This window comes from Callospermophilus lateralis, chromosome 12 (assembly GCF_048772815.1).
Source record: "Callospermophilus lateralis isolate mCalLat2 chromosome 12, mCalLat2.hap1, whole genome shotgun sequence".
Lineage (NCBI taxonomy): Eukaryota > Metazoa > Chordata > Mammalia > Rodentia > Sciuridae > Callospermophilus > Callospermophilus lateralis.
In genome coordinates this window covers 111,438,709-111,458,131 of record NC_135316.1, presented here as the reverse complement: position 1 = coordinate 111,458,131, position 19,423 = coordinate 111,438,709, and the positions used below count along the sequence as shown (strand labels likewise).

Sequence of the window (19,423 nt, the reverse complement as noted above, 5' to 3'; positions counted from 1 at the left end):
GTCCTCTGCACCATGGACACTCGGGAAGCAGCCCCGGCGCCCACAGCCGCACCCACCTAAGCCTCCTTCCTAGCCCCCACATTGCTAGGGCAGCAGGGGCAGCAGGAGCCCCGGCTGCTGCAGCAGCGTCAGGTCAACCCCAGCTGACCACGCTCCTGCTGCTCAGCACCAGGTCCTCAGTGGAGCCCGAACAATCCAGACAACCCCAAACCAGAGACACAGCTTGTTTAAAATGCCCATGCGCGTTTTATTAATAAAAACTAACAGTGCCAAGTTAAACAGGTCAAACAATTAAAGTCTCTTCATATTCCATAAAATATTACAGAAAATTTTATTTGTGTTTCAATAAAAAGACTATTGTTTCAGAACAGGCAGCTAACAGCAACTGTGCAGTTAACGGTTTTCTGTGAATAAATTTTAAAAGAGACTACTGCCTGTCCTTAAATTCCTTTTTCTTTTTATAAAAAAAGAACTATTAAAAATGATTGACAAATTTTGAGTTAAAAAACTGTTAAAACATTCTCTATGTTTAATTTCAACTTTATAATAGATTACAGGAAGATGCTCAGAAACAAATACAACATTTGTTTCAGTACATGTCTTTAAATGATAGACTTATAAGTATGTAAACAACTATAGAATAAAAAGTTTCCAAACGCTGCCTGTAAGAAATCAGGCAAATTTTACCATAAGCAATGAACCTTCCAGACAGTTTCCGAGCTGCACCAGCGTAGCTGTAAACTTACCCAAGAACACACAGGGAAGGAAGGACGTCGGATCTGTGGCTGCAGTAGAGAGGAAGTGTGCGCCGCAGGCCGCGGGGGCCGGCGGAGCTCACGGAGAAGCGAGGTCGCAAGGCCTCCGCCCTCAGGCCTGTCCTGTGCGTGCTGCGTGTCTGGGAAGGAGACTTTCCGGGTCTCCTGATAGCGCCCTTGACACTGCAAACAAGCTGCTGGGCACGTCCTCGGGGACAGCAGTGAGCATGCTGGGCGGGCACAGCACAGCTCAGCAGGCCCAGCGAGCACTGTCGGGCAGGACTGGACTCCCGTGGACGTAAGTGCAGGCGCCGCATCAGCAGGGGTGGTGGCGTCCGCGGCAGGGTGGGGACCTGGGCAGTCCTTGCTCCTCGATTGCGTGGTGACCAGCATCATCTTCTTGGGAGTAGCCGAAAAGAAACCCAACCCCACACTGAAGCAGCTCCCTCCTCTGCGCAGCGTCCCGTGGAGCTGGTGGGGCCTGGTCAGTCCTCCTCCTCGTTCTCGTTGAACTCGTCCTCCTCGTCCTCGTCCTCCCCGACGTAGGACACAGGGGTCTCCACCCGGGAGCCGCTGTACTGAGACCCGTTGGAGCTTGTGGCCAGCATCCCGTCCGCACCATTGCTCAGGTCACTGCAGGGACGGGGCCAAACCGGGCAGTCAGCGGCGTGGCCCATCTGCCCAACCCAAGGACAGGCCACACGTGTCCCCAACAGGCTTAGGTTTTTAAATGATGCAGGAGAAACAAAAGCTCAGGTGTCATGGCAAAGCCTCAACCCCGTCGCAGTGGCACCAGACACCTGTCCCAAAGCGAGGGCGGGTCACAGCCCGCACAGCCGATGCCCCAGCACACAGGAGCCAGAGGAGCCTTCCAGGGCTCGGGAAGGCAGGGGGTACCGTGTGCCGTGGCCACAGGAGCCATGCTGGAAGCGGCAACCCAGGCTGGGTGGGCTCCGCTGCAGAGCCCGCGCCGGGCAAGCACTCGAAGTGCGTACGTGTGTAAAAATGTGGTTTTGTGGATCAGAACCCCAAAGCGGGCAGCCCCAGAAAACCCAACCCTGGGCCGTGGCTGCCCTACCCCGTGGTCAGCCCCACCAGGCCCGACGTGGCCTTGGGACCAGCACTTCAGTAAGAATCACACCAGCTGTGCTTCGCAGAGCCCACCAGAGCCGAGCAGGACGGGCTGCGAGCACTGGCACCCCGAGCCCCACCCTTGGGACTGGTTTCCATTTCCTGCAGTTCTCGGGGTGAAGTCCAGGTTGCTCCACCACTGACCCACAACCCAGCCCTCTTTATTCTGAGGTAGGGTCTCACCACTCTGCCCAGCTCCTGCCTCCGCCTCCCGAGCTGGGAGCCCAAACTGGTGCTCTCGTGAAGCGGCTTTAGCTATGCCTCCCTCACTGCAGACACTGAGGAGCCGGGGAAGGCCGACCCACGAAGAGGCCACCTGAGATAGAACCTGACGCCAGGGTCCAGCTCAGAAGCAACTTGGCCAGCCATTCTGCAGACTGACATCCACGAGGCAGAAATTCAGGATGAAGAGACAGGCCTGCAAGATGCCACCCAAGTCTCTGCTGCACTGCCCCCTGACTGACTCCACAGCACGTCCCACACCGTGTCACCTGTGCCACAATGGCTTGCCCCACCTGCATGGCCTGCCCCTCACACCGGTGGCTGTGGAGCACCTATCCGTCACACCATGGACAGGCCAGCACTTATCAGCTCTACCCTGCTGGCTAACTCACCAAGACTCTAAGAAATAGTGTCAGCATCCAGTGGCGTGTCAGCCTGCCCTAAAGCCACCACGGGAGGTCTGGGGGAGTCATTTCACAGTGGTGAGACCATCCCCAGGCCCACCCTCTGAAGGCTGCCACCCACTCCCCGTCAGAGCACTGGACACACACCCAGGGCTGGCCTTCTGCTCTGGGGATGCTGGCCCCAAAGCTGACCACACATTTACTTAAACAATAGAAGTCCTTTAGTTACACATACTATAAAACGCAAGTTAAAAAAAAAGTCAGCTGCACACCGGGCTCTCAGACACGTGCCAAGAAGATCAGACGAGATCCTGGAAGCCCTGGGGGGTCTCCCACTCCCCAGGGCCGCTTGGTCAACGCAGAAGCCTCCCATTGCTCCTGACTTTGAGGGTGAGAAACCACGGAGAAAGAAAGCTCTTCTCACGGGGACAAGGTCAGTGCGCTCCCTGGGCTGTGCCCCGGTGCAGGGTCCCGCCCTCACTGCCCCACCCGCCCCCACCTGGCTCACCTGGCAGAGAGCCTTGTGCCGTTGGAGGTGGAGCCTGCTGTGGTGAGGAACACACCTCCGATGGATCCCTGAGCCATTTCTGCAAAGAGGAGGAAAAGGAGGCCCAGGCAGCAAAGCCCAGAGAGCGCAAAGGAGCAAGGACAGAGTGGCGGGTGACGAGGGAAGCCGGCACCCACACGAGCCCACCCACCACCCCAAGGACCCAGGGCCCCGTCCATGGCCCGCCAGGGCCAGCCATGGGTCAGGTCAGATGGTCACATGCCCTGGGAGAACGGTCCCTGACCCTCAGGAGGGGGTCCTATGGGCTGAGGACCACAGGAGGGTGGGCATCTCTGTGCCCACCAAAGCCGTCCTGAGCGCCTGCAGCCAAAACCCCAGTACTGCAGCAAAGAGGTCACCAGACGGGGACAGAGCAGAGCTGCTCCTCCCCCTGCGCCCCCACAGGAACCGCAACCCAACTCAGCAGCCCTCCTGGCTGCCCACTGCCCTGGCACCCCACAACAGTCCTCCCACCTGGGCTCTGTTTCCTTCGCTCCAGACCCTCGCACAGACCCGAGCCCCGGGGCTCGAACGCTGCGTGGCTGGCGGCAGCCACACCTGAGGGACTAGGCCCAGGGCAGGACTGACCTGTCACGTACGGTTCCAGAGCCTTTGGCACCAGACTCCTGGCCACCTCGAGGTCCTCGGCGGAGCACCTTCCAGACTCCAGCCCGCAGGCCAGGCCCATGCGCTTGAGCACTTCTATGTCGTCATGGATCTCGAACGTGTTGTCGAAGTTGAACAGATACTCGAACCTGTGGGGGGAGGCGCGTGAGCGGGCTTCCCGAGAGGCCACGCTCGCTGGCTAGGCCCGGCCACCCCAGCCATACCCACCCCCGGTTCTCGTGGCCGCGTCTCTGTACAAAACTTAAGAACTGAGAAACAAAGGACGAGAGCTGGGGCCAGTCTCTGAACGGCTGTCCATGGCCAGGCACTGCCCAGCACACAGACGTCCCGCAAGCAGTCACGCTGCCCGTGGCCGCCAGGGGACAGCACACGTTCCCAACAGTGCTAGCAACGAGCACTAAGGATGCTCCAGTGGGCTTCTTCCCGCGAGGGTGCCCGCCACGCACTTGTCATTGGAGATGCTGCAGTCGATGACCGTCTTCCTACTGGTGTTGACGATGATGAAGGGCAGGTGGATGACCGAGTTGGGCGGGGGCGGCCGTCGGGCCTGCTGCTCCGCCTGGCGGTTTCTCTGCACCAAGTTCTTGAAGGCAATTTGCTGAAAAAGAGGGGCAGGTGACCCGCATGGCCGTGGTCACAGCAGGGAAGCCCTTCTCTCTGAGGTGTCCACACCACCCTGTGGATGCAGGGGCTGCTGGCACGCGAGACCAGGTCCCGGCTGGCCCTCTGCCCTGATGCAGGGAGAGACACAGAGAACACAGAGGCCTCGGAGGACATCCCCAGAAGGAGAAGGCAAGGAGTGGAGGGCACAGGACGTGCCGCGTGTGCTGGCCACTGCCATACCCAGAGGCAGGGCTGACCTCTGCAAAGGACCTTGGCCCTGGAACAAGGCCTTCCCAAGGGCCCGGGCCCCAGGCCCCCGAAGCTGGGCTCCAGCTCCCCTTGCCAGCAGGTGCAGCCACTGGGCCAGGGCAGGAGGCCAGGCCTCGGAGGGTCCCGCCTGCCCCCGACTTTCTTCAATGTGGGATCCAGGCCAGGCCCAGCGTTCCCGGGCTGCCTCTGGGCTGCGGGTCCTGCACACAGCCCTCAGGGAGCCACAGCGGGGTCTTAGGCAGCAGACGTGGCGCTGCAGAGGGCTGAGGCCTGTCCCATCCTGGCCTCTGGGTGCCACTGGACATCCACAGCCCCCCCCGGCCGGTGGCCTTTCACCCTATGAGCCCCAACCTCATCACTCCTCCTGGAAGGTTCCTTGTTCAGGGTATTAGCCTGCCCTACAAGCATGTCACCTTCACTGTCACCCCCATGGTAGACGCTGACCCTGTCTCTCCATGGGCAAGTCCAGCTCCAGGGCCATTTGGTACAGTCGCCAACCTGGCCATCTGTGCTGCCCAAATGGCAGGCACATCAGCCACGCTCCCGGCTAAGCACCCCGTCCTCAGAACAGGCCTGACCCCCGAAGGGGTTCTGAGTGCTGCTCTGTGGGAACTGTGCCCTGGCAATCACGTCCCTGCGCCAAAGGAAGCTCACATGGCACACGCGGAGCCGCCACTCCCGGGGACGCGCTCGGTGTCATGTGTGAAGGTCCACGGGAGGACCTTCCGCAGAGCCTCCCAGCAGAGCCACCCGCACACGGGGTCGCGGTGCAGGAGCCGCTACCTGCAGGATGAGCTCCTGGAGCTGAGACTGCTTCTGCTTGATCCTCTCCAGCCGCCGCTGCCTCTCCACCTGCAGACGGAGGAGCGTCACCAGGGCACGGGCCTCACCCCTCCGGCACGGCACCTGGGGCCAGCTCTCGCCAAACGACCACCCCGAACCTCATCAGAGTGATGGGCCCAGACATGAGCCAGGCCTGGACCTGGAAGGACACCCAACCCTCCTCTTCCTTGCAGGTGCTGCCAATGTGGACTGAGAGGCACATGGCTAGGGTCTAGACTGGGTGGCGGCTGCTTGGTGCCCATGGCCAAGCAGCAGCGGTCGTATCAGCACATCCGCCACCAGATGCAAAACGATCCCACAACAGTCCAAGACACCCGGGGTCATTCACAGGTGCAGGCGACAGGCTGGGCCTCCTGAGTGACCGGGACAGCAGTGGGGACCCAGCGGCAGCCCACCTCCAGATTCTGGCACTCCTGGGCAGAATTGGTGGGCAGTCCGATCCACTTGATCTCCTTCTTCTCCTTGGAGATGATGTTCATGGCCATCAGCACGTTCAAGGCATCGTAGACGCGCCGCCGTATGTTCTTCTGGTCGTAGGCCTGGGGACACAGCAACAGCCCTGCAAGCACTCTGAGTGCCGTGCTCGGGCCCTGTGGCCGCGGGAGGCACAGGCCCTGCCCTCTGGGAACTCGGACCCGGGTGCCTCTGAGGCCGTGCGGGACCTCCTGCTGAGCGTGCAGCCTTACCGACTCATTGGGCAGGATGTGGTTGTCGGCGGCGCTGAACTCGGCCACCAGCTCGTCGGCCACCTCGTTGTAGGAGGTGGTGCCCTTGCGCTGCACCTTCTCGCACACCTTCATGGAGAAGTGCCGCAAGCCCTTGCCATGCTTCTCCCCTTTCCTGTTGCGTTTCCTTCAAACACACAGGAGCGGCCGTCAGTGTCTGCAGGAAGCCTGCAGTCAGACGGTCCCTCCATGCCAAAGACCAGCGGCTGCGGGGTTCCCGCTGAGAACACGGGCAGGCGTCAGGATCCAGGGGACAAAGACTATCGGGGCAGACTGCAAACTGTGCCTGCAAATGTCAGGACGGGGCGGCACAGAGGGTAGGAAGGCACCCTCTGCTCTGTACCGACACTGGTGTCAGAGCCCAGCCGCTGTGGTCTGGATTCAGGACTGCTAGGGCCAATCTCGGCAGGCAACCAGGACTAAGGCAGATGCCTGGCCACCGGGCCTGGCCACAGCAGGTGCAGGCCACTGAGACAGGCTCCAGTTGGGAGGGGACAGCGAGTGAGTGGGGTCCTCACATCACCACACCCAGGCCCAAGGCGTTCCCACTAGCTGGTCCGGGGAGCTGAGGATTCTGCCCTAGGCCAACGCGGGTCAGGCTGCAGAGTGGCTAGGCGTGGTGGCGGGGAGAGCTCACCCGGCAGACCAGGGCGAGGACTCGGAGGGCTGGTTCTGGGACACGAAGTGTGTGCTGGGCGTGTGTGGGCTTCCCACCACGATGGCGCTGGAGGCAGCGGGTCTCTGAGGTGTGCCAATCACCTGCAGTCGAGAGGGTTCAGGGCTGTCAGAAGACACCCACTGTCATCCCTCCAGGGCCACCATGGAGCCAGGCACCACATGCGGCCCCTCCAGACAGCCATACTGCCACCCCCAGCCACCTGCTCCAGCTCCAGCACCAACAACTCCACCCGCTGGGCAAGGAGGGCAGGGGCGCGGGCTTCGGGCAGGCAGCCCCCACACAGTGCCCGGGTGTGAGGGGGTCCCCCGCCCCCCGCTCACTTTCACACAGGTGCACCCTTCCACGCGACCAAGAGGAGGCCAGAAAGAAAGAAGAGCTCCCTGACAAGGGCCTCGGGCCCACCGAGGGACTGATCCACCCAGACTCCACGGGCAGCCTGAGGCCTCCAGCAAGGGCAGTGTCCGAGAACGCCCAGGTCTCAGCAGCCGGAAACCCCAGCATCTTGCCACCCAGCTCAGCGGTCAGCGCTGAGGACCAAGATGGATGGTGCTGCCGAGGCCTATGGGGCCAACGACCTGGGCCCCCCAAGCCTGGACTTGAGATCAGCTGATGACCCGTCCACCCACATGTCCAGCCCCCAGAAGTCTTGGACATACTGGGGACCCAGATGCCCAACAGCCACCACATCAACTGAAAGAGCGTCATCTCCCAAGGAGCTTCCACGCTGTCCAGGACACCAGTCAGAGTGGACACATCTCTCATGAGGCTCCAAGACTCCTGGGCAAGGCAGGGGAGCATGCCCAGGTACACGGGCTGCTCAGCTTGCCCCAGGCAGGCCACCGCCACCAGAGGGTCCTGGAACCGTCACTGCTGCAGGAGCCGACTCCCCTGGGGCCTCCTTAGCAGGCCAGGGGCAGCAAGGCAGAAAGTCCAGCAGGGGCACAGCCAGTGCTCAGGAAGGACCACCCGTGCCGGACAGGTCCCCAGCATGGCCAGGACGGCCGGCAGTGTGAGGAAGAGCTGCGGACTCCCATTCCTCTCCAACTGCTTGACGTAGCCGCCTCTGCGCGCTGTGCTGGAGGCCCCAGAGCCACCCATCCCCGGGATCCGCACCGTCCCTGGAGGAAGAGGCGCGGCTGGCCTGCCTCCCTGCACGCCCCGGGCGCGGGCGCAGTGAGCCCTCCGGGATGACAGGCACAGTGGGGCTGAGCCGCACAGGCCACGGGCACTTTCCACCCTGGCGATCAGCCTGCTGCAGAGGGCGGGAAAGGGGCTGGCAGACGCGGCAGTGCCCTGGCGCTGTGGGGGGCGGAGGGTGGAAGAAAGCCTGAGGGTGCCCGCCTGAGACAGGAGGAGGAGGCAGGAAGGCAAGGCCCGGGTGGGAGGACGGTGGGAGGCTGCCTGGCCAGGCAGAGACCCGGGACAAGACACAGGCGCATCACTGGGAAGAGCTGCCAGGATGGGTCAGTGGGGCCACCTCCACGGGGCTTCCACCTGTACCCCGACACGGAGGCCACCGGAGCAGGGAGCCCCTGGACAGCTGCCCTCGGACTCCAGCTCCTTCGCCAACCAGAGGAGCTCTGGGCCCCGACCGTCCCAGCCTTGAGGAAAAGGGGCAAGTGACAGGTCACAAGAGGCACCCCTTCTCTGCTGTCCTCACTGTGAGGCTGGAACCAGCCAGAGAAGGTGACCCCACGTCCCACAGCCGCCGTGGGGCAGCAGTGAAGGTGGGAAACTGCACAGGGGAGACGGGAGCCAGGCCCAGCCTCCGTCCACAGGACCGCCACAGGACCCCCTGGGACCACGGCTCCAGGGCTGGCCTCACTCTGGCTGTGCGCTGCTCTGGGTGCTGGGAAGGAGCCCAGGTCTCAACACTATGTGGGCACGAGCGCTGAGCCGCTCCCAGCCACAGCGGCCCCTGAGCCTCGTCTACTCGAGCCAGTCTGCGCGGAGGGGTGCTCCAGACAGCAAACCCACGGACAGACGCCGCGAGAGCAGCACAGAGCAGTCGGGACACCCGGGCGCTGCTCCTCCAGACCGCTCCTTGGCACTTGGCACTGCCCACAGTGCCCAGAGGGAGATCCTGCACGAGCTGAGAGGGCCCACGGGCACCCTGTGCCTGAAACCTGCCCCACACCGTCAGGCCCCTCCAAGGTGCCACCGGCTCCCAGAGCCCGACCTCAGAGAACCCAGCGCTGACCTGGGCACCAGGACCCAGTGCCCGTTGGCTTTGCTGCCATCTCCCTGAAGCCGTCAGTGCGTGGAGAGGGGCAGGGACCACTCGCAGCACGTGAGCATTGACCCACGACATCTGGCAGTGCCCCGCAGCTCCACGAAAACACTGACGGCTGGGCCAAGGGTGCAAGCTGCATACACAACAATCGACCCGCCAGCTGGCTCGTGAGCCTGAGCCGTCTGCAGGCTGAGTCCTGCTGAGCTCTCGCGCACCGTTGGCGCTGAATCACAGGCACTACAAAGGGAAACGGAGATGAAATTTCCAGATTTCACAAAAATGGCTTCACTGAGCAGGAGCTCCGACACGCCACAGCCTGAGGCAGGACCTCTGCATCACCCTTGGTGACCACTGGGCGGCAGCGAGGGCAGAAGTCCTGCAGGACCCCTGTGAATGCCCAGCTCAGCACGTCCCCAGTGGCTCTTCTGCACTCAAACTCCAGGCCACGTGTGGTCATCAGGGACCAGAGGACAGCACCAAGCTAAGATCAGAGTCTCCGGTGTGCGGTCTGCTCTGAGGAGGTACGATCACACTGCAGGGTGGGGCGCTGGGGGGCTGGGGCAGGGACACCAGACACAAGCACCCTTCCCACCAACAGGACCAGGACAGCAGTGGGGACGGGGCTCACAGGTCAGGTGGGCACCACAGGACGAGGCAGGATCCGGCCAGGGACAAGAAACAAGCGTGTCACAGAGGCCCAGTCTCAACAGGAGGCCCAGGGTGGAGACGGAGCCCAGCTGCCAGGGTGCGGCATCTCAGGACCAGGCAGGAGCCTGTAGCTCAGGTCGGAAGCCCGCCTGCCTTTGGGCAGCTGTACTAACCCCGAGGCTGCCCCCAGCCCTCTTCTGACAGCAGAGGCCGCCGGGCTGTGAGGCTCTGCAGGGCTCCTCATCCTGACCACAGCCCAGCCAGGGAAAGACAGGCTGGCACCCTGCTCTGCCCGAGCAGAGGGGAAAGGCCGGTCCTGCTGTCCCGGTCTGCGGAGCACAGGGTGGCCAAGGAGGAAGGCCAGGCCTGTCATGCCAAAGCTCCTCTAGCACCCAGGGAACGCCCTTGGCTGAGCTCAGATGGACGGCAATCACAGCAGGAAGCTGGCAGAGGCCACCCTGGGCCAGGGTCGTGGCGCAGCACCGCAGCTGGGGAGGAAAGCAGGCCCCTACCCACCCCATGCCTTACCACTTGCTGGGCGATGTTGACGTTGGACTGACCGAAAGTCTTCGGCAGGAGCTGCTTCCCGAGCGTGCTCACTGTGGACGGGTGCACGGCCACCAGGGACACCACGCCTGTAGCACAGGGGTCAGGGTTAGGCTCAGGTCAGGGCTCCCTGCGCTGAGCCAAGCCATGGGTTTCTGAGGACCCTGTGTTGAGGAACTCTCCGCACTCTTACATACAAGACCTGGACTGAGCCAAGATGCAGACCGTGGCCAGCTCCCAGTCACGAGCGCCTGTCCCCTTCACAGTGTCCACTAATACTGCTCAGCGGTCTGGCTGGGGTCCCAACCCCCAGCACCCGCAGCGGCTGCTCCAGACCGACACCAGCAGCCCGTGGTCTCAGGAGAAATGGAATTCACAGGGTTTTTAATGTCTTGGTTTGGTGCTAGGGATTGAACTCAGGGGCTTAACCACTGAGCCACATCTCCAACCTCTTTTTTTGAGACAGAGTCTCCCTAAGTTGCTTCGGGCCTCATAAATGGCTACGGGGCTCTGAACTTGAGACCCTCCTGGCTCAGCCTCCCGAGCCGATGCTGGTTTTCATCTGGAGGTACCAATCAGACCGCTCACAGGTTTCTTTGGTAACAGGCTGCCAGAGTCCCATGGGGGCCGCGGGGCAGCCACGTGGCCCAGGAGCCCCCACACCACAGACCCTGCCGCTCAGAGCAGAGGCGCACCACAAGGTCCTTCCAGGGTCACGCCAGGCAGAGCTCATGCAGGGTCCGAGGCGAGGACTCGCTAACAAGGACTCCAAGAACACGGGGGTGGGTCCGATGACTGCTGCCCACGCTCCTTAAAAGTCTCCAGGTGTTGAGACATCCACTCGGGTGAGCACACCTGGCAGAGCCGTTTTAACTGGATGCCGTTGAAATTTCAAGTCTAACAGTTTGTTTTTTAAAACTGATTTTATAGAGGACACTTAGGGTGCAGGATGTGCAGTCACGGGACCCATGTGGACACACGTGGACAGCAGAGGCTACAGTGCTACAGCTTCACCCCCGCAGCACCCACTTCTGGGGCTCCGTGGCCAGACACACGTAGGAACCTCAGCACTGTGGCTGGACACATGGGGGACCTCAGCACTGTGGCTGGACACGCGTAAGGACCTCAGCACTGTGGCTGGACACGCGTAAGGACCTCAGCATCGTGGCCAGACACGCGTCAGGACCTCAGCACTGTGGCTGGACATAAGTGGGGGACCTCAGCACCGTGGCTGGACACGCGTAAGGACCTCAGCATCATGGCTGGACACATGGGGGACCTCAGCACTGTGGTCAGACACGCGTCGGGACCTCAGCACTGTGGCTGGACACAAGTGGGGGACCTCAGCACCGTGGCTGGACACACGTAGGGGACCTCAGCACTGTGGCCAGACACGCGCAGGGACCTCAGAGCCATGGCTGGACCCACATGGGGGACCTCAGCACCTGTGCACACCCATGGGCAGCAGTCGCCTGCAGAGCGGCTTAGAGTCACTTCTTGCCCACTGCGCCAGGAACGCTCTGTGTGCTAACGAGGCTTAAAGGACCAGAGACACCTCCGGTCAGATGGCTTCTGCCTGTGGCCCTGCCTACTGGCCCACCTGAGCACACAGCAGCCACACAGGGTCCAGAGGCACATCGAGCTGCACGCTGGCCACCCCACACTCCATGGGCAGGCTGGCTAGACCAGGCCACAGCAGGACAGGCCACACAGTGCCCTCTGCAGAAACACACCATGCACATGTGTCCACACATAGCGGGCCCCACAGGCAGGCCCAGCCCAACTCTGCAGGGGACACACCCCAAAGTGACACAGAGCTCTGACTCTGGGGAGCAGCCTTTGCCTGGGGACCCATCACGAGGCAGAAACAAGTTCTGGGGCTGCAGAAACATCACCACAAGCTAAAAAGTGACTGGTAGCAAGAGCGAAATAGAGAAAAGGAGGACCGGAAGGCCGCTGGGGACAGGCTTAAGGCCACACTCCTGAGGAAATGACAGGAGACACCGCCACCGCCCACGAGAGCCAGGCCAAGCAGCACAGCGAGGCCAGATCCACCAACCCGCGTGGACGGTGGGCAGCCCTGGGAAGCAAAGGACCAGGGACAGTCACAAGAGGCTCTCACACACCACCCTGGCCACCGACCCTGGCAACGTCAGAGGAGAAAGAGCACACAGAAAAAACAGGTCAAAATGGAGGACGCCAAACGACACTGAAGACCCAGACCAAAAAGAATAAAAGAAAGAAACACAACAACAACAAAATGCAGCAGATTGGATTTAAAAGGAAGAAAACACCTCTGAAGAAAGTGGGCAGAGTGAGCAGGGACGTGAGTGAGCGGGGCCCAGAGTGTGCGGGGCATAGAGTGAGCAGGGCCCAGAGTGAGCGGGGCGTAGAGTGAGCAGGGCGTAGAGTGAGCAGGGCCCAGAGTGAGCAGGGCATAGAGTGCGTAGGGTGAGCGGGGCGTAGAGTGAGCGGGGCGTAGAGTGAGCGGGGCGTAGAGTGAGCGGGGCGTAGAGTGAGCGGGGACGTGAGTGAGCGGGGCGTAGAGTGAGCGGGGCGTAGAGTGAGCGGGGCGTAGAGTGAGCGGGGCCCAGAGTGAGCGGGGCCCAGAGTGAGCAGGGCGTAGAGTGAGCAGGGCCCAGAGTGAGCGGGGCGTAGAGTGAGCGGGGCGTAGAGTGAGCGGGGCCCAGAGTGAGCAGGGCGTAGAGTGAGCAGGGCCCAGAGTGAGCGGGGCGTAGAGTGAGCGGGGCGTAGAGTGAGCGGGGCCCAGAGTGAGCGGGGCCCAGAGTGAGCAGGGCGTAGAGTGAGCGGGGCCCAGAGTGAGCGGGGCGTAGAGTGAGCGGGGCCCAGAGTGAGCAGGGCCCAGAGTGAGCAGGGCGTAGAGTGAGCAGGGCGTAGAGTGAGCGGGGCCCAGAGTGAGCGGGGCGTAGAGTGAGCGGGGCGTAGAGTGAGCGGGGCGTAGAGTGAGCGGGGCCCAGAGTGAGCGGGGCGTAGAGTGAGCAGGGCCCAGAGTGAGCAGGGCGTAGAGTGAGCAGGGCGTAGAGTGAGCGGGGCGTAGAGTGAGCAGGGCGTAGAGTGAGCAGGGCGTAGAGTGAGCGGGGCCCAGAGTGAGCGGGGCGTAGAGTGAGCGGGGCCCAGAGTGAGCAGGGCGTAGAGTGAGCAGGGCGTAGAGTGAGCAGGGCGTAGAGTGAGCGGGGCGTAGAGTGAGCGGGGCGTAGAGTGAGCAGGGCCCAGAGTGAGCAGGGCGTAGAGTGAGCAGGGCGTAGAGTGAGCAGGGCGTAGAGTGAGCAGGGCCCAGAGTGAGCAGGGCGTAGAGTGAGCGGGGCCCAGAGTGAGCGGGGCGTAGAGTGAGCGGGGCGTAGAGTGAGCAGGGTGTAGAGTTAGCAGGGCGTAGAGTGAGCAGGGCGTAGAGTGAGCGGGGCGTAGAGTGAGCGGGGCGTAGAGTGAGCAGGGCCCAGAGTGAGCAGGGCGTAGAGTGAGCAGGGCGTAGAGTGAGCAGGGCGTAGAGTGAGCAGGGCCCAGAGTGAGCAGGGCGTAGAGTGAGCGGGGCCCAGAGTGAGCGGGGCGTAGAGTGAGCGGGGCGTAGAGTGAGCAGGGTGTAGAGTGAGCAGGGCGTAGAGTGAGCAGGGCGTAGAGTGAGCGGGGCGTAGAGTGAGCGGGGCGTAGAGTGAGCAGGGCCCAGAGTGAGCAGGGCGTAGAGTGAGCAGGGCGTAGAGTGAGCAGGGCGTAGAGTGAGCAGGGCCCAGAGTGAGCAGGGCGTAGAGTGAGCGGGGCCCAGAGTGAGCGGGGCGTAGAGTGAGCGGGGCGTAGAGTGAGCGGGGCCCAGAGTGAGCGGGGCGTAGAGTGAGCGGGGCGTAGAGTGAGCGGGGCCCAGAGTGAGCGGGGCGTAGAGTGAGCGGGGCGTAGAGTGAGCGGGGCGTAGAGTGAGCGGGGCGTAGAGTGAGCGGGGCCCAGAGTGAGCGGGGCGTAGAGTGAGCGGGGCCCAGAGTGAGCGGGGCGTAGAGTGAGCGGGACGTAGAGTGAGCAGGGCCCAGAGTGAGCAGGGTGTAGAGTGAGCAGGGCGTAGAGTGAGCAGGGCCCAGAGTGAGCAGGGCGTAGAGTGAGCAGGGCGTAGAGTGAGCAGGGCGTAGAGTGAGCAGGATGTAGAGTGAGCGGGGCGTAGAGTGAGCGGGGCCCAGAGTGAGCAGGACGTAGAGTGAGCAGGACGTAGAGTGAGCAGGGCGTAGAGTGAGCAGGGCGTAGAGTGAGCAGGATGTAGAGTGAGCGGGGCGTAGAGTGAGCGGGGCGTAGGGTGAGCGGGGCGTAGAGTGAGCGGGGCCCAGAGTGAGCGGGGCCCAGAGTGAGCGGGACGTAGAGTGAGCAGGACGTAGAGTGAGCAGGGTGTAGAGTGAGCAGGGTGTAGAGTGAGCAGGACGTAGAGTGAGCGGGGCGTAGAGTGAGCGGGCGTAGAGTGAGCGGGGCGTAGAGTGAGCAGGGCCCAGAGTGAGCAGGACGTAGAGTGAGCAGGACGTAGAGTGAGCAGGGCGTAGAGTGAGCAGGACGTAGAGTGAGCAGGGCGTAGAGTGAGCAGGGCGTAGAGTGAGCAGGGCGTAGAGTGAGCAGGGCCCAGAGTGAGCGGGGCGTAGAGTGAGCGGGGCGTAGAGTGAGCGGGGCGTAGAGTGAGCGGGGCGTAGAGTGAGCAGGGCCAGAGTGAGCAGGGCGTAGAGTGAGCAGGGCCAGAGTGAGCAGGGCGTAGGGTGAGCAGGGCGTAGAGTGAGCAGGATGTAGAGTGAGCGGGGCATAGAGTGAGCAGGGCCAGAGTGAGCAGGGCGTAGAGTGAGCGGGGCGTAGAGTGAGCAGGATGTAGAGTGAGCAGGGCCCAGAGTGAGCAGGACGTAGAGTGAGCAGGGTGTAGAGTGAGCAGGGACGTGAGTGAGCGGGGCGTAGAGTGAGCAGGGCGTAGAGTGAGCAGGGCCCAGAGTGAGCAGGGTGTAGAGTGAGCAGGGCGTAGAGTGAGCAGGGCCCAGAGTGAGCAGGGTGTAGAGTGAGCAGGGCCAGAGTGAGCAGGGCCAGAGTGAGCAGAATCCTCGGGTGTGCAGAGACCTAGGGATGCAGTGCCTAGAGCACACAGTGCCTAGAGACCCAGGGTCCAGTTGCCTCCTCAGCATGGAACCCCAGGAGCGTGCTGGCCCAGGAGGGTCCTGCTCGAGCCCATGGCATTGCAAGTCACAGCCCAGACCAGGAAACTCTAAATTTTCCCAACATACATTTTACACTAACACTGCCAGGAAAGGTTGGCACCGGACAGAACCAGGTCTGTAGGCGCAGGGGACACAGCCCAGCCTTCCACCCAGGTGGGAAGGCCCCTGCAATGCATAAGCCACACTGGCGGGGGCTGCGCCCCAGCTGCACACCTGCTCCCCATTGCAGCAGAGGGTGTGCCCATTTCATGGAGTGAGCCCTGGGCTGTGTGTCACGCTTGGCCATGAGCTCGCACTGTTCACTAGGACAATGGGGTCAACGGAGCCCAGGACATATGGAGCGACCGGCACACTGCCATCTGGTGTCCTGGGGACAGAGGCCCAGGGATGAGTAGCAGAGCACACACAGGAAGGCAGGAGTGGCGGCTGGCAGGCACAGCAGGGCACAAAGCCCACGGCCTGGCCCCTCTAGAGCCAGGCGAGGACCAGGAATGACTACCCTCACCCCACAGTGAGGCCCCGCACAAGGCAGTGGCTGGGACGCGCACACAGGTGATGCCAGCATCCACCCAGCTCCGGGCTCTGGGGAAGCTCCAGAGCACAGCTGTGACCAGCAGGCCAGCCGCCTGGAGCCGCCTGTGTCCCTCCAGGACGCGCTCTTCTCTCTGGGCTCTACGGGCCAAGGAGCCGTGAGCTGGGTCTGTCTGGGCAAAGGGGTGGAGTCCCAGAGTGTGACGTGCAGCCAAGGCCTCCCCGAGGCCCCCCAGGCTGACTGCTGGGAGCTCTCTGCAAGGGCTGCTCCGACACTGGCTGACTCGGGCCCAGAAGACTGCTCGCCCGCAGAGCCTCGTCCACTCCTTAGGCCCTCTGCACCCACACCTGCTACTTCAGCTGGCCACTCCCCAGCCACAACCTTCCTCATGCACATGCGTCTCCCACAGCTGTGTTTCTGGAGGACCCAGTGGCCCAGGTGTTAGCAGGGCCCCCAGGGTCCCCTCAAGTGGCCAGCTTCAGACACCTGGGCCCGGCCAAAGGACAGCAGGTGGGCAGGCCCCACCAAGGATGGTGTTGGCCACCACGGAGGGGACATGTGGTCTGCAGCCCTAGGCCTTCCCACAGCTCCTAAGCTTCAGAACCCGTGACCCAGGAAGAGAGTCAGCACAGCGCCTGGCGGACACGCAGTCCAGGCCCCCACGCTCACCCCAGACTTCCGTTTCCATACCAGGAGGCTTACCTTTCCCAGGACTCAGGCTCTGGTCTATGAAGACCTTCAGTTCTCCATTGGCTTCAATCAGACCGGCCTGCAGAGAGCAACAGCAGCAGTGAGCACAGTGGCCACCTGCGCAGGGCCGTCGCTGGAACCCTCCTACCCAAGGGGCCACCGGGACACCAGGGCCTCCAGCCTCAGGACCTGCCCTGGGCACCCGCAGGGTCTCTGGAACTCCGTGACTGTGAGGGCACGGAAGGCCCAGTCCAGCAGAGGGCGTGGACGCAGCAGGAGGGGTCTCGCCAGCACCTCACCCTCCTCCTCCAGGAGACCATCAGGGCGGGGCCTGAGGCCTTGGGACAGGAGGCAGCCCGGGTCCCCGAGCTCCAGGAGTGCAAGGCACACACACCAGCAGGCTCAGTCTCCTTCCCACAGAAGAAACAGCCACAGATGGGGTCAGGGCCACACACGGAGAGGGACACTGGCCACAGCCTATACTCAAAGCCTGGAGGCCCTGGGACACTTCCTGGACCCCTGCCTCCACTTTCCCACAGACAGCAGGAGGGCAGGGCTTCCCCAGAGGACCAGGACCACCTGCAGGCTGGCGAGAAGGCCAGCAGAGAGGGAGGCCACAAGCAGGACAGGCTGACCACCCCTTAGAGCCAGGAGAGGCCCGACAGAGGCCTGGAGGCAAGGCCACAGACGGAGCTGGTGGCGGACACCAGGGTGTAAGGAGTGAAGGCTCAGTCCGGCTGCGGCCATGGGCGAGGCCAGGTGAGCAGGGCCAAGGGGCCGTAGAGGGGAGGCTAAGCAGGGAGGGCAGCGAGGCCCAGAGGTGAGCGTATGAGGCAGGAATGCGCGTGGGTAGTGCCCAGGGGAAGGCAGGAGCCTAAAGCCATCACGGTGTGGTCAGGAGGGCTGGCTACGCAGGCCTTATCAGGGTGCAAGGTCCACGGAGGGCAGGAGGGAGGTCTTAACTGGAAGGCCACAGAGAAGGCAGAGGCAGGCGCAGAAGGTAAGGCCCAGGGGCCAGGACGGCAGTAACAGCCCGGGCGTGAAACCCAGAGGTGAGGCAGGGGAGGTGGCTGTGAGCTTCGGGCAACACAGGCAGGGGAGGCAGCGGGCCAGGCGGCACGGCTGGCCAGAGCCTCAGTCGGCACTGAAGCCGGGGACAGATGCTGGGTGGGCAGGACAGCACCAGGCCAAGTGGGCCACAAGGCGGGCAGCAGCACCCAGTGGCAAGGCCACAGAGGTGAGGACATATCCACAGGCGAGTAGGGTGCCATGATGTGGCCAGGAGGGCCACGCCTGGAGTCCAGCCCTGATCTGGCTGAAGCTCGAGTCCCTCTCCGCAGCTCCCCAGGCCCTGGGAGGCTGACACCCTGGGCGTGGGTCTGGGGCATGCGGCTTGGCCCACCACTGCTCCCGCCTCATGGGGACTTGGTCTGATGAGGACAGACAGACTCCCCAATGCCACTGGGCCCCGTCGCCCAGCCCCGTGGTGCCCAGCCCTCTCAATTCCCAGAAGACTGGCTCTGGTGCTACTCTGCTCCTTCTTGGGCACCCTCTCCCACGACAAAGGGACTGGGGGAGGCGCCCAATCAGGCTGGAAGCAGGGCAGAGCCTCCCAGGGGCAGGGCTGCAGGGTGCACGCAGGACGCCCAGAGCCATGTTTCCTGGGTCCACGAGATCTGCTAGGCGAACACGCAAGTCAGGCCTCAAGGCGACAGACACAGGGACATGCAGAACCACCACTGTGCCCACCCACAGAAGCCAGCTCTGAGACACACCACACAGGTGCCACGGCAGGAGGGCAGGCCACCTCCCGCCCGAGGAGGCCTGCAGCAGGCAGGGCCAGGCTCCCGGATGCTCCCGGCTCTGCTTGGCCATCCCCAGCCAAGGCAGGAGCAGAATATCCAGTGCCACCCACCTGAGAGGCCACCCCAGCACTGTTGGGAAGACGTCACGTGACCCTGGGCGGCCTACAAGGCCCCACAGCAGCTCTGGTGAGCCCACTGGCCAGGATGGACAGCCCAGCCCTGGCAGGGCCAGAGATGGAACGTGGGGGTCAGGCTCTCCACATGAGCCTAAGTTCAGGGGTGACTGGGGCAGCAACTGAACTTCAAAGCAAGAAAGACACAAAGCCAGACACCTGCACGTCCTGCCACCCAGGCCTCCAGCTGCTGGGCAAACGAGCACCATTTCACTCCCCAAAAGCCGTAAGATAAATCCCTCTTCTGAGTCCTCCAATGCACTCCAAGGACGCGCACCTGAAGGGCTGGCCAGCGCCTCAGCCTGCTGGCCCACCCCAGGCCTCTGGCCGTAGACCTGACCCTCCAGACCCCACGGTGCCCCTCACTCAGCCTTTGACAGGGCACCCCCCATCCACCTGAGTGGGTTTCCCAGGGCAGCAGAGACGGCCTGGGCGACTCGGGGGACTTCTGCTGTGGGGTGCTGCCCTGCTGCCCAACTGCCTTCCAGCTGCACCCCCAGCGTGACGAGCAAATCACGCCAAGCCTTGCGAAGCTGCCCTCGGTCCCAGGCTTGGCTTTTGGGCTGTGCTGCCCGGAATCAGAGCTGCCCAGAGCCAACAGGTAAAGCACACCTGGCCTCACGCCAGCCCGTTTCCAGGCAGGTCCCTGAGCCCTGGAAGCCTGGAAGCCTGGCCTGGTTTGAAGCTGCGGAGGCTCCGTGGCCCCCGGTGCACACACACCACGGCTGCCCCACCAGAGCTGAAAGCGCAGAAAGCTCCTTCAAAACTGTCACATCCACAAGGGTGGTGCAAGCTCTCCCCTCCAAGGAG

The 19,423-nt window shown here is 63.0% G+C and overlaps 1 protein-coding gene across 3 annotated transcripts in view; it reads right to left on the bottom strand.

The window, feature by feature from the left end:
- Nucleotides 1-1,025: 1,025 nt before the first annotated feature.
- Nucleotides 1,026-19,423, bottom strand: part of Tfdp1 (transcription factor Dp-1) — a 31,720-nt gene continuing 13,322 nt past the window's right edge. For all 3 annotated transcript variants that reach the window (XM_076872368.2, XM_076872367.2, XM_076872369.2), the window contains exons 3-12: nucleotides 16,648-16,714; nucleotides 10,216-10,322; nucleotides 6,765-6,886; nucleotides 6,089-6,254; nucleotides 5,798-5,941; nucleotides 5,343-5,411; nucleotides 4,133-4,284; nucleotides 3,648-3,814; nucleotides 3,021-3,099; nucleotides 1,026-1,388 (exon numbers count right to left, since the gene is read on the bottom strand). In XM_076872368.2, the coding sequence (XP_076728483.1) occupies nucleotides 1,241-1,388; nucleotides 3,021-3,099; nucleotides 3,648-3,814; nucleotides 4,133-4,284; nucleotides 5,343-5,411; nucleotides 5,798-5,941; nucleotides 6,089-6,254; nucleotides 6,765-6,886; nucleotides 10,216-10,322; nucleotides 16,648-16,714 (1,221 nt within the window). In that variant the 3' untranslated portion in view covers nucleotides 1,026-1,240. The remainder of the gene's footprint in view (nucleotides 1,389-3,020; nucleotides 3,100-3,647; nucleotides 3,815-4,132; nucleotides 4,285-5,342; nucleotides 5,412-5,797; nucleotides 5,942-6,088; nucleotides 6,255-6,764; nucleotides 6,887-10,215; nucleotides 10,323-16,647; nucleotides 16,715-19,423) is intronic.